At 31.9% G+C, this 16,666-nt stretch overlaps 1 protein-coding gene across 4 annotated transcripts in view; it reads right to left on the bottom strand.

Annotated features, from left to right (window-relative positions):
- LOC139098352 (uncharacterized) overlaps positions 1-16,666 on the bottom strand; it is a 41,689-nt gene that overhangs the window by 3,761 nt on the left and 21,262 nt on the right. For all 4 annotated transcript variants that reach the window (XM_070650523.1, XM_070650524.1, XM_070650526.1 and 1 more), the window contains 4 exons: positions 5,906-6,027; positions 5,750-5,815; positions 1,381-1,550; positions 424-515 (listed from right to left, as the gene is read on the bottom strand). In XM_070650523.1, coding sequence (XP_070506624.1) covers positions 424-515; positions 1,381-1,550; positions 5,750-5,815; positions 5,906-6,027 — 450 coding nt within the window. The remainder of the gene's footprint in view (positions 1-423; positions 516-1,380; positions 1,551-5,749; positions 5,816-5,905; positions 6,028-16,666) is intronic.

Raw genomic sequence — 16,666 nt, 5'->3', positions numbered from 1 at the left:
GAATTCTTTGAATATCTGTATATAGTAATAAGCTATAGCATTTTAGACTCGTATTTATATTTTCACTCAGCACATGCTATATCATGTCATATAAATGACCGCTTAGACTTTTATTCCCTTTTATGTCGCGTCTATTTAAACTATATAACTTGAAATTACAGCTATCATAAGCCACTATTATAGTATGCTATATAAAATCCATTAATTCTTAACTTGATATGAATACATGTGAATTTTTCTTTATGAACACATATTCTTTACATGTAACTCGACAGCATTCTGTGGTCGGAAAGAAAAAATTAATCAAATGCATTTAATGGAAAATTCTTGTTTTTCATATTTTCCTCACATTTCTGTCCATGATTTTGATGTTTGTACATTTTCAATTTACTTACTCAATAATTTATGGTTTGATCAACTTACCGACATTTCACATGCTGGGTGATCAATGATTTCTAACTCAGTTTCTTGATTATTGACTAATACACTGACTGTTTTCTGTCCGTAATCATCATCTATATTTAATTGAATGAAAGTAACACGTGAAAATCGAATGATTATTGCGCTATTTAAGTTTTTTAATTTTTGATCTCATTTCACTTCTTTGTTTATCTATATTTGAAGTAATTCAGGGTTTTCATTGATTATCAAGTTCGCTCTTGTAACTGAGAATGTTAATATTGCAAATATGATTGAATTTCCTCTGAATTTAATCATGATTTAATTATTTTCTTGAAAAATTAAAGTAAAACTTGTTGAAAAATATTAAGTCGGCTTTACAAAATGATGCAAAAATTGACGCAAAATTTTCAAATCAAAAATTACCGTTAAATCATAAAATTAATCAAAACTGTCTGTAATCATCTAAATTGAGCTCATTTACAATCATTCCTTCAACAAAAAGGATGAAAAATGAGATTTGACATCAAGTTCAGAGACAAGCCAACTCAATAGAACATAAAAAATGATATCCATCCACAAGGTAAAGAGAATTTCCTTCAATTTACGGAAAATAATTCATCCGTACCAAAAAGCATAACAATTTTTGCCGCCTGAATTGATTTCTAAATGATTTACAGTTTTTTGTCATAAATCACTTTTGATGACAACTCAGTGTAAGCCTTTAAAAATTTCATTATTTTACGTCCTACACATTACTTATCGACATCAATAAATTTCATTGTCTGATTAAATTATATCAAGTCACAGAAATCCCTGACTTTACAATTTTTCCTCTCCGTACTTTCAAGATTCTCTTCTCATTCAATAAGCAACAATATTATGAGCTTTACTTTATATTAAATAAAACAACTTATAGACGTAATATTCATTGTAATTACTTAATATCTCTACAGAGTATGGATAAAGATTATTACATACCCAAGCTTAAATCATAAGCACAAATGTATTCAGACGTTGTAAATTGATATGTGAGCGATGATTTCCCAACAGTCGAATCACCAAGCATTGCTATTTTATATGGCACACTCTTACATTCATTTTTCAAATTATCTAGTTCTTTAATTTCCTCCATATGTTGTGATCCAGTGCTAAATACAGACAGAGAAACGAAAGATGGGGAAGAAAAAAAAAATACATTTAATTGAATTAATTTCCATGAGAGATTAAGTTAATTTTTTATTCATGAAGTAAAATGGAGTTTAGGGGAGGAACAAAAGACAGGGAGGATGAGATGATAAAATTGTTTAATTGAATTACTATTACAAGGACTCTTTTGCGTCTCCATAATGTTTTTTTGTCAAGAATAATGTTCTGTCTCAAAGAAAGTTGAACTATAAAGCCATAACATTCTAAGGACTCTCATCTATTTTATTTGAAGACGAAGGATGAAAAACCATTTGATGAGAATAATGGCATAATGAATTAATAAATAAGAATAAAAAAAGCCCACGTTGATTCCATTTTGAGCTTTAAACAAGTATCCTTTTGTCACAGTAAAATGAATGAAAAAATATGTACGTAAGTCCTACGGCAGTTGTATTGCTAGGTAGGGCATGAAGTTTAATTCCTAAGAATTTTGTGTAATGAAATTTGCGTGCAAAAAGGAAGGAGGGTTCCATTCTTATTACATCAACATCAAAACTGTTGACTCAGGTGTAAAATTTGGCCTTTCTATTCGGCAGAAAAAAGATGGTCGATTCCAGATGTTCTTTATATTTCCGTACTTATGTCTTTATTTCGGGATAGTTCTTTTTACATGATAAGGGTGAATTCAAACAAAAAAAAAAGGGTTGGGAGTCGTTCGTAAGTGACGTTCATTAAGAAATGTTGGATTGTGGGCATTTCTGTCTTTTTGCAACAAAATATTTGTTGGATGTGCTTTGTCAATACAATTATCCCTTTATATCTGTCCCTTGGGACCATAATAATAGATTCTTATATTGACAACTCAGCATCACAATATATTTCGTGACCGGAACATGGTCTTTCGAAGGTGTGCGAATGCGTAACATATTTAGCCTTGTGCTGTACTTAGTCTAACACCACTATGCACCAATTCCACCTTTTCGTGGCGAGAGACCGTTAACCTAAGCCACATAGTGGGGCGGAGACAAACGATGCAATGGTTATATTAGGCTGTGTTAGGTTAGCAAGCTTAGGAGCAAGCCTTAATCTCTATCTCAAAGCTTTGAAACTAGATGATGGACAAAGAATTATAGGATTTTACAGGATTAAGACTATATACCACATCTCTTGATGTACGTCACTAGCAAACGACCCCATTATCCCAATACACAATTCAGGATGATGTTATTTAATTTTCTTTTATGTATGTTTTATTCCAGATTGAAAGAGGATTTCATATCAAATTTAGAAAAGACATTGGATATCAAATTTTTGGCAAACTGGATGGTAGAACAGTCATTGAAGATCAATAAAAGGTCATTGATTCAGCGCAGTGACTCACCCGAAATTCTTAATATCCACATTATCGCAATTTTTCGATCTCATCGATTTCGAACGGAAATGATAACTAGAAAATATTAAGTTTGTGTAGCTATTGTATTAAGGACTAAATTTTGCCAAAAAAAATGAATTGTCAACATAATCATAAATTCGCGAATCATGCGGAATAAACAGTTCAAATACAAAAATTGTAAAAGGTGAGAGATAAACAGAATTGTGACAGCATGTTACACCGTAAATCCACGACATTATTATCCGTGTATATACATACTCTGCAATATACATGAAGCCCTTTTTCGATGAATAAAAAAGTATATATTAAACCCTCGACAGTGTCACTAAATTTTAGCACTGGGAATTGGATTAATTTAGTCACACATAGCAAGAGCATTTACAATGTAAAAAAAAGTATTCAGGAAAGGATTTTTATTGAGTTAAAAAAAAACTAGCTTTAGCAATCAGCGATGTTATTGTGAGTTAATTGTTTTTGAAATACGGCTAGTTTTATATGTAGCATGCTAGTGGTTGTTGCTTTTGTAAAATATGCAACAGAATACACGCGATAATTGCTATATGTTGTGCTATATAAGCTTTATTAGTATTCATATTAAGGTTTTAAAAAAACTTTATATTTAAGTCACAACTTCAAATCAGAGATTGTAATGAAAGAACTTGTTTCTTTAATAAAGGTTAGTGTAAATTTCATACCTAATTGCATGTTTCAGCATGCGTGATGTATACGCGTGATTATCGTGATTTTAGTCGAAAACTTCGAAATTAAAGTTGAAATTTTTCCGAATTACTTTCGAAAACTTCGAAATTTAATTTAAACTTTTCGAATCCTTCGAAATTACTTTTGAATTCTACAAAATTAGTATCGAATTCTTCGAAATTATTTCCGAATTCTTCGAAAATATAAAGAATTTGAAATTGAAAACTCCGTTACATTATCAAAAAATTTTTTAAATTTAAAAAAAGCGTTATTTTTGAAATGGAAATCAGGACATTTAGCTTAGATGCTGCCTTTTACCTCGCAGTCAACAGCAATTTGGTGTTAATTAATACAGCCACTGCAGAACATTTTTCATCGAGCCGCACGAGATCGCATGATTTAATATTGATTAAGATTCTAATTCTGATTCCTACAATTTCCGTTCACGTGCTCATAATGCAAAGTTATGAAAGGTTGCTTAGAATTATGGCAGAAAATCAATTAAAACTATGAAAGTACTCTGAACATTAAACTTTATGTTTTTGATGAGTTATGAACTTCTAACAGGCACACACAAGCTTTATTGCTTTTTCGAGACAAAGCAGATCTTATGTACTGAGCTAATGTATGAACACATTTAAAGCTTTTTCACTTTCGAAACCCTTAAAAATTTGATTTGTTCCATCACAGTGCTTACTGACAAAAGCCTTTGAGCAGATTTCAAACGAAGACTGGTATTTTTAGCTTTTTCACATCATGTGTGAATCTTATTATAGACTTTTAGTTAAAGCATCATTAACTTTTCGACAGCATGCATCTGTTGAATTTCAAAATACACATGAAAATTTGACTTTAATTCAATTCCTTCAAAGTTATTTAATGAAAGCTTAATTATTATTCATGCAAGCCTTGCAGGTCATTAAAAACTTTATAATTTTTTGTTGATGCTTACTTTGTGGTAACTAACTTCATAAATTAAAGCCACATACATAAAGAAATCATAAATCTTGTGTAATTACTGGCAAAAAAAACTTTTTTCTGCAAGCGACACACAAAAAAAAATTTATGACTTCCAAGTGATTCCTTCACTCTTCAATTAAATATCATGTGAAACATGTAATTCCTCTCTTTTTTTGTGCACACGATGTTAATCTTTTGTGAGCCTATAATTTAAGCTTTTTTACTTATCAGTCATGATGAGAAAGCATTTTCTTTCAATTACAAAGCAGCACATACCCAGATACAAAAATCAAAGAGCTTTAAAAAACACTCCTTAAAGCGTTTGTCATGACTTTCTTTTTCGTCTTCACAAGCACCACAGTTGAAGTGTATAAATGCGTAAATATCACATATAATAGAGCCCTCGACTCCACAATGAAAGCTAATGTATGTTACAGATTACAGTCTAAAAAATCTCAGAGTGTCATAAAATATATGTCTTTTTCATAAAAATTAAAGCATGTTGTGAATCCTCGTTCAACTAAAGTAATAAGAAATTATTAATTTTGATATTCATGCTTAAGAGCATGTAAATTAAATTAAAGCTTTCTCGCTCATTGTGTGTATATTTCACGAAAATCATATAAATGCCAACTTCTAAACATTATATTTAGGGGGTCTACGGTTTGAAAAATGCAGGTTTTAAGAAGAAATTTTGTAACGGAAATTTTGAATTTGAATTTTAAATGATTTGATGACTTGAATTTAAGGTTCGGCCAAGAACCGCAAGCATTTTAGATACACAGACCTTCAGTTTCGACTGTACCTTAGGGTTCCAGGCTGTAACTTAAGATTCCTGAGAATACCTTAAGAATCCTGGCTGTATCTTAAGGTTCGTGGTTGTACTTTAAGGTAAATACCAATTGAGAATACAATTGAAATTATCAAAACCGCAGACCCCCAATGAACAATAAAATGCAAAAATACACGTCAATGTTCTCTAACTATATGTGAGAAACTTTAATATTTCAACATGATGAAAAGTTTTTCGTTATGGAAAATTTATGAAGCATTACTATTTGATGCTTTGTTGCGGAATAAAAAACAGCAACACAAAGGAATTGTAAACTATTTCATATTAACTTTTTTTTCACATTTCATTTCTCATACCTGTTATTTCTATCACGACCGCTATTAGACGATGCTACTGAATTTATTGAACGAGATCGTCTACTTCTAAAGAGTGGAAGAGAGAAAAATATTCAATTGAATTAAAATAAGTTTATGAACGATGGATGGAATGGGAAAATTTGAAAAAAGACTCACCTCATTGAATCCCCCAAATTACAGATTCCGTGTGACGTAATGCTAAAACTTCGAAGACGATAATATTCAATGTCAGCATCAGCACAGTGAATCGCTGAACGTCTGGTGTCTGCTAAGCGTGGCTATTTATGCAAAATAAATGTAATATAATTAAACTGTAAAAATTCAATTAAACTTTTTATTTGCATATTTTTTTTTTCTTTGCTTGCTTTATGAATTTACAATCAAAATGTTTTACACTGAACGCTGCTTTTAAACTTAATTATATTCACCGACTAAAATCAGGGAAAATTGACTGTCATTGCTATACTCTAAAAGTTTTTAAAACTTTTTTTGAACTTTTCCAAGAAAGATTTTAGACTTTCTCTTTACGTGCTTTTAACTCGAGTGCTGTGAGATTATTGTCATTCAGTTCCAAGAACTTAAGATACAAAGGATGGCAATGAAAACTTTTATAAAGCATTTTATTTATTACAGTGTACGCAATAAATCAAAATCCCAAAGCTGGATATAATTGTGAGTTTCGGAGAAACAACTTAAACGACACCCAAGTTACCATGACATTAAGCTACCTTAATCCAATAATATCAGTCTGTAAGAGTTAACTGTTAAATATTTACTGAATTTTTCCAAGAATTTCAATTCGATCAAAACAAATGCTTAAATTATACTTGTCAATAATGAAGTTCCATGGGAAAATTACTAATTATAATTTAATTCAAATTTCTAGTAACCGTTATTTTTAAATTTCAAAAAAATGCACTTTTGTTTACTGTCTAAATTCAAAATATCTTCTGTATTCCTTCAGCATTATACATGATACATCCTTGAATACGTGTGAGTTCTTCAACCTCCTTCCAATCGACTGAAGTCATCTCAAATCGTAGATGATTTGATGGCCGTAATCAAATGATTGTCAAAATGATAGTCATGTCAGTTTTTGCACCGCTGTGAGTTTCAGATCAATCACATTTTATGTATGAAATACGTCAGAATATTACTATGCTTAACATTTCAGATATTTTTCATGGAATAATAAAACCAGGTGGAATGTTTCAGTATGATATGTATATGCTCAGGGAATGCTTACAAAGTACCATGCAATAAATTTTAATGATTCCTCTCTTACAAGTTCTAATTTATGAATTTATGTATGCATACGCTTACTATTATCATGTGTACATATATGAATATTTCGGTAATATTTACACATGACAAACAGCAGTAAAGGTTCTGTTTCTGTCAAACTTTTTTCACGCGTTTTTGATTTTTTCTACAATTTTTTTTTCATAGACCGCATTTTCTTCATGCAGCATTATCATCAAGCAAGTGACCCGTCTGTGTCATAAAAGGTAGGTTGACCTTTTTTGGTTTGAGCACACGAACTTTCGATCGAAAAAAATTTCCATTCAATTGGAATCAATGGTTTGAAAAATCATAGGATTTAATTTTAACAGTTTCTGATTTTCAATAAAGGAATGTCGTCACAAGAATATTTTGGATACCTAAACTTGTGGGGGAACTGAGTTATGTTGATGGATTTGGAAAGTTCAAGTGATTCCCTCAATGATTGAATTTTATGGGATGAATCGACGAATTTTTGGTAAAATTAATATTTTACATGATGTTGCAGATTTCATGCTTGACTTTGGGATTTACTGTCAGAACCAACTCATAAAGCCACTGTTAGCTGATCCAACACATAAAACGATGAATCCACGGAAATATTTTGTTACTGCTTGACAACTAACTAAAAAACTGCCGTAATAAATATGTCAATAAAGCATCAAAGTTCCGTCGTAGTTAATTTTGATTAAAAAAATTTTTTAACGCCCCATGGATTATCATGCAAGGCTGGATATTTGTCTGTTTGTACACTGAATCATTACACGCACGCAATTCCGAAAACTTTATGAGCTGAATCACAACAAACGCCTCAAGGCAAGAACGTTATAAAATTATTGAGGATTTAAAGATGAAACAAAAGGACTTTGACATTCTTGTGGTTTTACGTAAATCCATAGAAAGATCTGAACCGTCTTTTATCTGTTGCCGTGAATACAGAATGCCATAAAAGCTTTCACTCTTAAAGTTATTTACTTTCCTTTCTTAAAGACAACATTACGAAAATTCCAATGATATGACATGAAAGAACTTTCACTTTTATGAGTTAAACTACTACCGATTTCCTCACTTAATACAATACACAAAGCGGAGACGATGATAATGACAAAGCTTACAGCATAACAAAATTATTCCACTAATTTTCACCGAGGTATTTTTTTGTTTTCTTTCTTAAAAGCTTTCTATTTTATCTTAAAGGCACGTGAACTCGTTCAGCAAGAGGATTAGTCATTAGGGGATGAATACTATGTTTGTGCCTTATGGGTTTATAGCTGCTTATCATTATTGTAGGGTTTGATCTTTTATTTGGTTAATGGACGGTAATCTTAGGTTATGTAGTATTTTTTGCTTATGCAGCGGAAAAACAGCAGTGGCGTAGTGATTAGAGTGCTGGACCAACACTCTAACGACCCGGGTTCGATCCCAGGGGGAGTCGAGTCAGATTCGGGTGCTTTTTCGATGTATCTAATCACATTAACTCGGTTTTTGAATTCGCGACACACAAATTGTAGTTAGGTACAGCACCAATGCAAAGGACAGAAGAATAGTTCTTAACGAACTCTCGAGAATGAGATTGATTTCGAGACCCGGACCTAGTCCACAAGAGAGTTTTCTGAAATTTTGATCTCGGCAAATCCCGAGACCGATTCTGAGAACAGGAACTACAAGAGAATTTTGCTCATCGCGGAGCTTCTGGTTTCAACCACAAAAAACAAGTAGCATGAGTATGCTCAATAACGTAATACCCGGAGCATATCCAATTTAATTGATTGAGTATACCCATTTCCACATTCATTCAGGTGAGTATGCTCATTGTCTGACAGTGTGGTCGCGATACATATAGTACACTGATGTATTAACTTACAGGAGTAGTTGCCATCCTCTTTAGTTCTATAATAAGCAAACAACCTAATATAATATCGCGCAAACAAAGAAAAAACGAGGAAAGTTATTTGGTTGTATCATAAATAAAATAATCAAATGGAAAAAAAGTAAATGAAATGAAGCTTCGGAGGCAACTTTTTTTTGGTGAATTCTTTTATCTCAATTCAATTTATTTTCGTACATGGTAAATTGAACAATTGATGAATAAATATTGAAATGGTCACATCATGATACCTTTTGGTTATTGATAGAAATACAATATAAATTCTGTTCATATACATAAATATGTTATATCCAATGGAATTCAGTTTCATCATACTTAAGCCCCTGTAAGCTTAATCTGGAAATTGAATTTCAAGAATTTTTATTTTAACAAAAATTTACTTATATGTTTTAACCCCAGACAATTTATTGATTTGTGGCTCGATCTTTCGCTTCTTGTTTAATTAAATTATTTTATGAATTATATTCCGGAATTAATTGAATTTAGAAACAGTCATCAATTATAAAAAAAAAAGTTTGCTACAGTTGATGCTTTTAAAACCTCAAACAGCTAATTAAATTGATATAAATTATTATTTTTTTCTTTCTTATGTTCACATTTTTGTTGTGTAATCATTTTTATTTAAACGCAATTCTGTGGAAAATTTTTCAGCTTATAGCACAATCAATCACTGAATGCTATAAATAACAACGATGAAGATGTCTCGCTAACGTTTTCTGATAGAACAATTCATCTTGAGTATGAAAGGTTTAAGGATATATGTTTCTTAGACCGAGTGATGCAGAGGCTGCATTTGTGAGTCTAATGAAAGCTGTGTGGTTACTTTAGCTGCTTTATGTCTCTCGGGAAGTTGAATATCAGCAGAAGTCGAAGTCGACTTGAATTCGACAAAATTGGATTAAAATTTATATGGATTATTTTCTGCTGGCTCTTGTGAAGTATAAAATTTCATACAAGTTTCAATCAGTTCTAAGCCAACTGTGGCAAACTCAAATTGACTTCGACCTTTGGTTAAGTGGTGGGCAACCTGAGTGCCGTAGCACACTAGTGTGTCGCCATGTGTCGCTTTAGAACCGTATGCGGTGTGAGGTTTTGGTCGAGGCTTACAACCAAGGTGTGGCTTGAATAATAAAAGGTTGCGCACAACTGTACAAGATTTCCAACTAGACTCTAACCTTCTCTAACAGCACCCCTGGCACAACCATTACACAAATCACATGCTAAATTCTGATTACATATGAGAAACATCATTTTATTAATCTTGATGGACGGGATAACAGCGCAGAGCCTCGAAGCTCTAAACAAGCATGTCTTTCGATAAAATCCTTTTCTTCTTAAAGACCCACGCATAGTAACAACAATCCCTTCAGTGAATAATTCTTGAATGGCGATATAAACCGCAAGTGTTGCAAATGCTGCAAACTTACCCTTCGAAAGCCCTAAAGGGACTTTTAAATCACAACTACAAAAGAGCTTGTCATGCTGTATTTCCAATAGAAATTTATTTCGTTTGACCTGATTTGTGACACAAAAATTTATTTGTTACTGTACAGTAATATGAAGCCGTTTACCTGTGGCATTCAACACCCTTTTTAGATTGTATTTTTGATACAGTGAGCAAACTCAGATATTGTTTGATGGAAGCCTTAACAAGACATGAAAAAAAAATCACGAAAATTTCTGGAATGTACTGTAAACATATTCTCGAATTTTCAGCTATTTTTCACCCACATGTAGCTCAATTTTCTTAATTCTTAATTACAATTCAGACACTTTTCTTTAAGTCCAAAGACAAAATGATCCCCAAATGAGAATGGAACCTCATATTTTCTCAACAAAGTCTCCCAATTGTACAAAAGTGCCACTTATCAACATAACATGACAATTAGACATTTGTCAAGCATCTGGTTGAAAAACGTGAATCTTGTCTCGTTGTTGATAGGGGATTACTTTGTAACAAACTATACAGCTTTATTCGGATATCTTTTTTTTTTGCTCTTTTATCTTCGAGAACAGCATGCATGGAAATTGTAATCCCCCAAATGTCATCGATTTTTTAAATATCCTGTGGCTGCATTGTCTTGATCAAATCGATTGTGCTGTAAATTGAACGGTTTTTAGCTATCCCGAGTGATACAAATGAAGTAGGCTCTGCCATGGAGCTCTGCTAATCCTCTTTTACTTATGCCAAATTGAAGCCGTCTCCATATGGAGACCAAATAGTGTCCATAATATGGCTGCCAAACGGATGCGGCTTCCATTTGGTATTAGTAAAAGTGCGGAACCTTAAAAGCTCAGTCGCGAAGCCTTCTTCATTTGTGTCGCTCGGGTATGGATCCACAGCATACAGTTCAGCAGCCTCAATTAGTAAAGCTCAAATTAGTAATCCTTCCTGTATCAGTTTTAAAACTATCATTAATCAACTTTTTGGGAAAGGATGTAAAAAAGGAAAGAGCTGTAATTACAGTTCCTTAACATTATCAAAAACTATTTGTCTCAAGGAACTTTGGAAGTAACAAGAAGTAACTTTCTTTTGATTAAGTTTAATAAATGTACAGTAATTTAATCAAATGGCTTTAAACAAAAAAGAGATTGATAAAATTGAATGAAATATGAGAGTAAATTTACTGGGAATTTGAAGCACAATTTACCTTCTACGAAAGCTTTCTCGTGTAATTGAAAATGATGTGATGCAGGTGACGAAACAAGATGTTTAATTTATTAACAAATTTCATGCTTTGTTGAATGAAAAATGTTCTTTTTTTATTATTATGAAACAGAACAAGTCGTTGTTGAAGTGAATAAAAATTGAGCGAGCATTTTATGGATCCTTTGTGAACAGAAAATTGGATTTTACAGTCGTTAAAATAGAAATTTATTGACGAAAAATAGATCCAAGGCAATAATCGTAAAAAATCGAGAAGATTGTTTAAAAATCTAATGCTTAAATTCTCATTTTTTCTCAAATTAGTGTCAGGGGATGTTCGTAAATGATGTTCATCTTAAATAGTCACTTGATGCTATTCGGTCGATGAAGAGAGCACGCAAGAGAGCTTTGAAAACTCCTCTAAAGCTCATTTAATAACACCAAATGGAAGCTGCCTAAATGTGGTTGCCAGATGTTAAGGGTTAAGTAGATAGAAGACGGGGAGGATCATGGAACAAGATGGAAATTTCACTTCTTAACCTCTAAACCAGTGGTGAGCAACCTTTCACCTTTCGCGGCACACCTTGATGCTAAGCCTCTATGAAAACCGTACAATGCATACGGTTCTTGACATTTCGGTACCACATTAGTGTGTCACGGCACACTAGTTGCCCTCCACTGCTCTAAACAGTCATAAATACCAAACATCAGAAATGAACGACCCAACAATAAATATCAACAAACTGCATTAAAAGCTATTTTCATCCTAAAGCTCATTCTCGCTCATTCAAGTCAAATCATCTGCTTCATTTCAGTTCATTACTTCAGACTATACGTGAATGGTAAAATATGAATAACCCCGCACATAATTCAAGTACTAATTACACCATTCAAGTGCATTCATGTTGAAATGTTTGAATTTTCGCATATAAAATGCCGTGATGTACAAGCACTAATGACATTTTTATGTTCCAGATATTTTTAACCATTTAACGATACAAAACTGCTCAATATCAAGGACAATTTGTGTGGGATGAAGAACGAAATCATCAACAACAACAACAAACAAGCTGCAGAGGATGGATGTAATTAAAACAAACTCATTATGGTTTACATGAATAACATTAAAAATTACAAATTATATGTGTAGCAAGTTTCTTAATTAATTTACAGTAAAAAAGTTCTAATGAGAGTTTGTGCATGACAATAGACAGTACTTGTAATTTTATTGTCATCAAAAACTCTCTATTGTTATCCATTCTAAAGTGCTTAAGGGTAAATGTCCGATGCAACTTGTTTTTTTTCTCGATCTCCAGCTACCGTTTAGTTCTGGAATAATAATTAACAGGTTGATGTCCGATAAAAAGGTTTGAGGTTAAAAATGTCATCAAAAAACAATTTTCCAGCTCCATGACAGCGGAAAAATCAATTCAGTGCCATTTTTATTTCGTGGAACCAAAAAACACCTGTCTTTCTGGCTTCAACTTCTAAATTATTCAACATTGGCCATTTTCATCATTCGTGACAATGTAGAACAAGAGGAATTTGACTTCCTCGCTTCAGGCACTTTGGTATTTCCATATTTCCAACGCTGTATATATTTCTGATGAATGAAAACACTTTATTTATATAGCTTAAAGTATGCCAAAACAAAACTTTTGAGGAAAATTATGGACAAAATAAAAAGAAAGTTTTGTAATTTAACTTTTTATTCGCCGTTGTCCACTTAACAGAGTATGCATGAAGAGCGTTATTATGGATCGTTTGTTCATAAATGTCGTCTTTTGTGGAAATTTGTCGGAACTAATTTGGAACAAATTGAGCACTTGTCAAAGAATTCAAACAGATAAAGAACGCTCTTTTGTGGCTTTTCAACTATCAGTTTGTTAAGGCACAGCAGCGAAATGATATTTTAAATGCAGTCAAGTAGATTAAACTACCAAATTTGGCAAACAGTTGCAACATGGCTCTAATTACTTGCCGTATGATCGCAGTAAAGGTGTATTCAAGTCAATCCTCACCTTTTTTTCATAACAAAGGTTTTTGCAGTTTTTTGTTCTTCGAGCTCTTTACACAGTTGCACAGATCTGGAAGTTACAACTTGTGCAATGGCACAGAGTATACAAATACAATGTACTTTGCAGCAATTTGAGTGTCACGAATACACAAACCGAGTTGGTGTGACTTGAACAAACGAAAAAACATCCGGATCTGAATTGATTTTCCCTGGGATCGAACCCAAGTCGTTGACGTTGGTAGGCTGACACTCTAACCACTACGCCACTGCTGCCCTTTCAATTTTCCAAAAATGCCTACAATAGGCTGCCTACACTGATCCAGATAGTCAAAAAACATTAGAATCCACCCTTAATGTTTTGATGTCTGAAATATCATAAGTGAATGACTCTTATAAAACGTAGAAGAAACTTTTTGTCTCTTCCATCTTTGAGAGTCTCAAACGAATATTAAGATTAAAATATATTTTAATCTAAAAAATATATACATAAAGTATAGCCATAAGCTAATTTTCAACATTATACATAGATTAAGTAATATAAATATTTAACATGTTAAAATTCCGTTGAATGAATTATGAAGATTAATGCACAGCAATGAAAAAGTAATCATAATTTATTTTTAAAATTCTCTTTGAATTTCTATCTTTGGTAGGTGTTGGACAGGCTATAAATTTGCAGTCATTTAATTATCAAGAGTCGTGAAATCGTTGGCTATAGATGAAAAATTTATTAAAAAAAAATGTGATGATGAATACGGTCTATATTCTATAAATATATATATTGACATGTGCCACAGTGTAAGCTGTGCTGGAAATTTTAATGGAAAAAATGGTTTTTATTAATGAATAAATTATGCAATCGTATGACAGTCAACATAATGCAAGAGTGCTTTTAGTAGTGGTTTTACTTCTTGGATTCTGATTCATATGATCTCTGATAGAGACAAACCACAAAGGACATACAAAAAAAAAAGGAAACTGACAACTTTAAGCAAAGGTTTTGTCACCGCAAATTTTGTACCTTTTGCTTTTTTTATTATTTGTGACTTCCCAAACCTTCTTCTTATCTTTTTTTGGAGTGACATTGAGAAATTTAAAAGACATGAACTTCTATTTCCATTTAAAGACGTATTGATTGCTATGAAAACGTGTAGATTGTGCCAACTGTATCACATTTAGAGAGTAAAGTTTGAATTCGTCTCAAAATTGATATGATAGCTATTTAGGGACGTTAAATTGAGCAACATCAAACTTCTGTGAATCTAACCGTCCCTAAAATTATTTTGGTACACAACTCCTTAATGAGTTTATTTCGATATTTTGTTGTCCATTCATTTAAAATTTCCATCAACAAAAACAAAAAGAAGATAAAAATCCTTCAATTTAAAGCTTTATTCAACCTTAGCTGTAACACAAACATTGTGGATTCAAGTGTAAAGTGAAAAACCATATTCAACAGCCAGCTTCAAAAATTGAGTTTTTGAGTGAGCTTATGGCAAACACATGTGGTGAAAATTTGAAGAGGCGCAAAAATTGAAACAAAAAAATAAAACGTTTGTTGTGGCTTTACTTCTATAGAATGTTTTTTAACTGAAAGCACTCAATGTGGGGGTGAATTTTGGATGATATGAAATTTTTGTATGTTTATGATTTTACCTTGATTTTTGACTAAAAATTTTACCTTAATTTATCAGAAAATACATTAATGAAATCTCATTTTTTAAGCAACAAAAGAGGATTTCACTTAAATTTTCGCAACATTATCTTAAATTCTTATTTTTTGTAAAAGAGGGGAAATTGTTCCATTTATTAATGGATATCATAAACTTAAGATTGTTAAGCATCTGGCAACTTTAATTAAAACTGATAAATAAACAGCAAATTAGTCTTAATTCGTGGAAAACACTTGATGATCCATTGAAAAATAGTCGAGCTCGTAGTCGGCTCAAATTATATGGAATTGAGTCTACTCTAATTGCAATCAATTTATTAAGATGCAAAGTTTTGTAATTGTTTAATTGCAATTCAATTAAATGTCATTTATACAGACTTTATTCATTAATAATGATGTTTATTCTTCAGAATTCAAGTTCAGACTAAATATTTATTTGAAGGGGACTAAAAACTATAAAAGGGGAAAATCAACTAATTGTATTTGAATACAATTTAAATATAAAATGACAGTTGGCATATTCACAATACAATCTGAAGATTTAAAGACTTTAAAGGACATTTTTCTTAATTTAAGCTTCACAAAACAGCAAACTTGAATAATAATCAACACAGAAATAATCAAGAACAATTAGATTTATGATTATTGCCGCGATTCTTCACTTAAATAATACAAAACAAAAGTTTTCCAAAACTTTCCTTAAAAATTGACTTCAGTCCTTATCATTCAAATCTGTCTGTCACTGCCAGAACATTCCAAATTAGAGGTTTCCAAACCGATCTCAATTCAACACTTTTATTCCATAATTTTAGATGTAAGCACAAGCAAATCATGCAAAAAATTCTTTAGACTCAACCCTTCAATTGAAAAACAGCTTTTCACGGATTACAAAAAATTGGATAACATTCGGTTGAGTGAAATGATTCTGACTTGTTAGAGGAAATAACATTCATAGCCCATCACAAAACGTATGATAACTTGATAACCTAAGCGTAGAAATTCAAATTGAGCTTCAAAAACAAAAGTTTGCCTGACGTGCAAGTCATCCTGTCAATCACCTACAGCGAACGATTGTAAAATATATATAATTTTTATTATAAAGATTCTCTATAAAATCCGGCTATTTTCAGAGTGAGAGACATAGTCGGAAAGAAGTATAAAGATCATCAAATTTATAAATAAAAAATTGAATCAATTTTATTCTTCGATATGAAAGGTAAATTCCTAAAATAGAATTGGCACAATTATGGCAAAATCTATCATAAAATTTTAATTCCGATGAAAATTGTGCTGATTTAGATGGAATTTCCGCAGACATATGCATAAGATATTTTTGAAATTATAATTTTATAGATTACCATAAACTCAATTAGAGGTTTTTTGGGAGAAAATTAGCTTCTATTTATTTCATT

This window comes from Chironomus tepperi, unplaced genomic scaffold (genome assembly GCF_022539635.2).
Source record: "Chironomus tepperi strain 1889 unplaced genomic scaffold, CSIRO-AGI_Ctep_v1 contig_445, whole genome shotgun sequence".
NCBI classification, from domain to species: Eukaryota; Metazoa; Arthropoda; class Insecta; order Diptera; family Chironomidae; genus Chironomus; species Chironomus tepperi.
The sequence above is the reverse complement of the archived record's forward strand: the minus strand, read 5'-3'. Positions and strand labels throughout refer to the sequence as shown.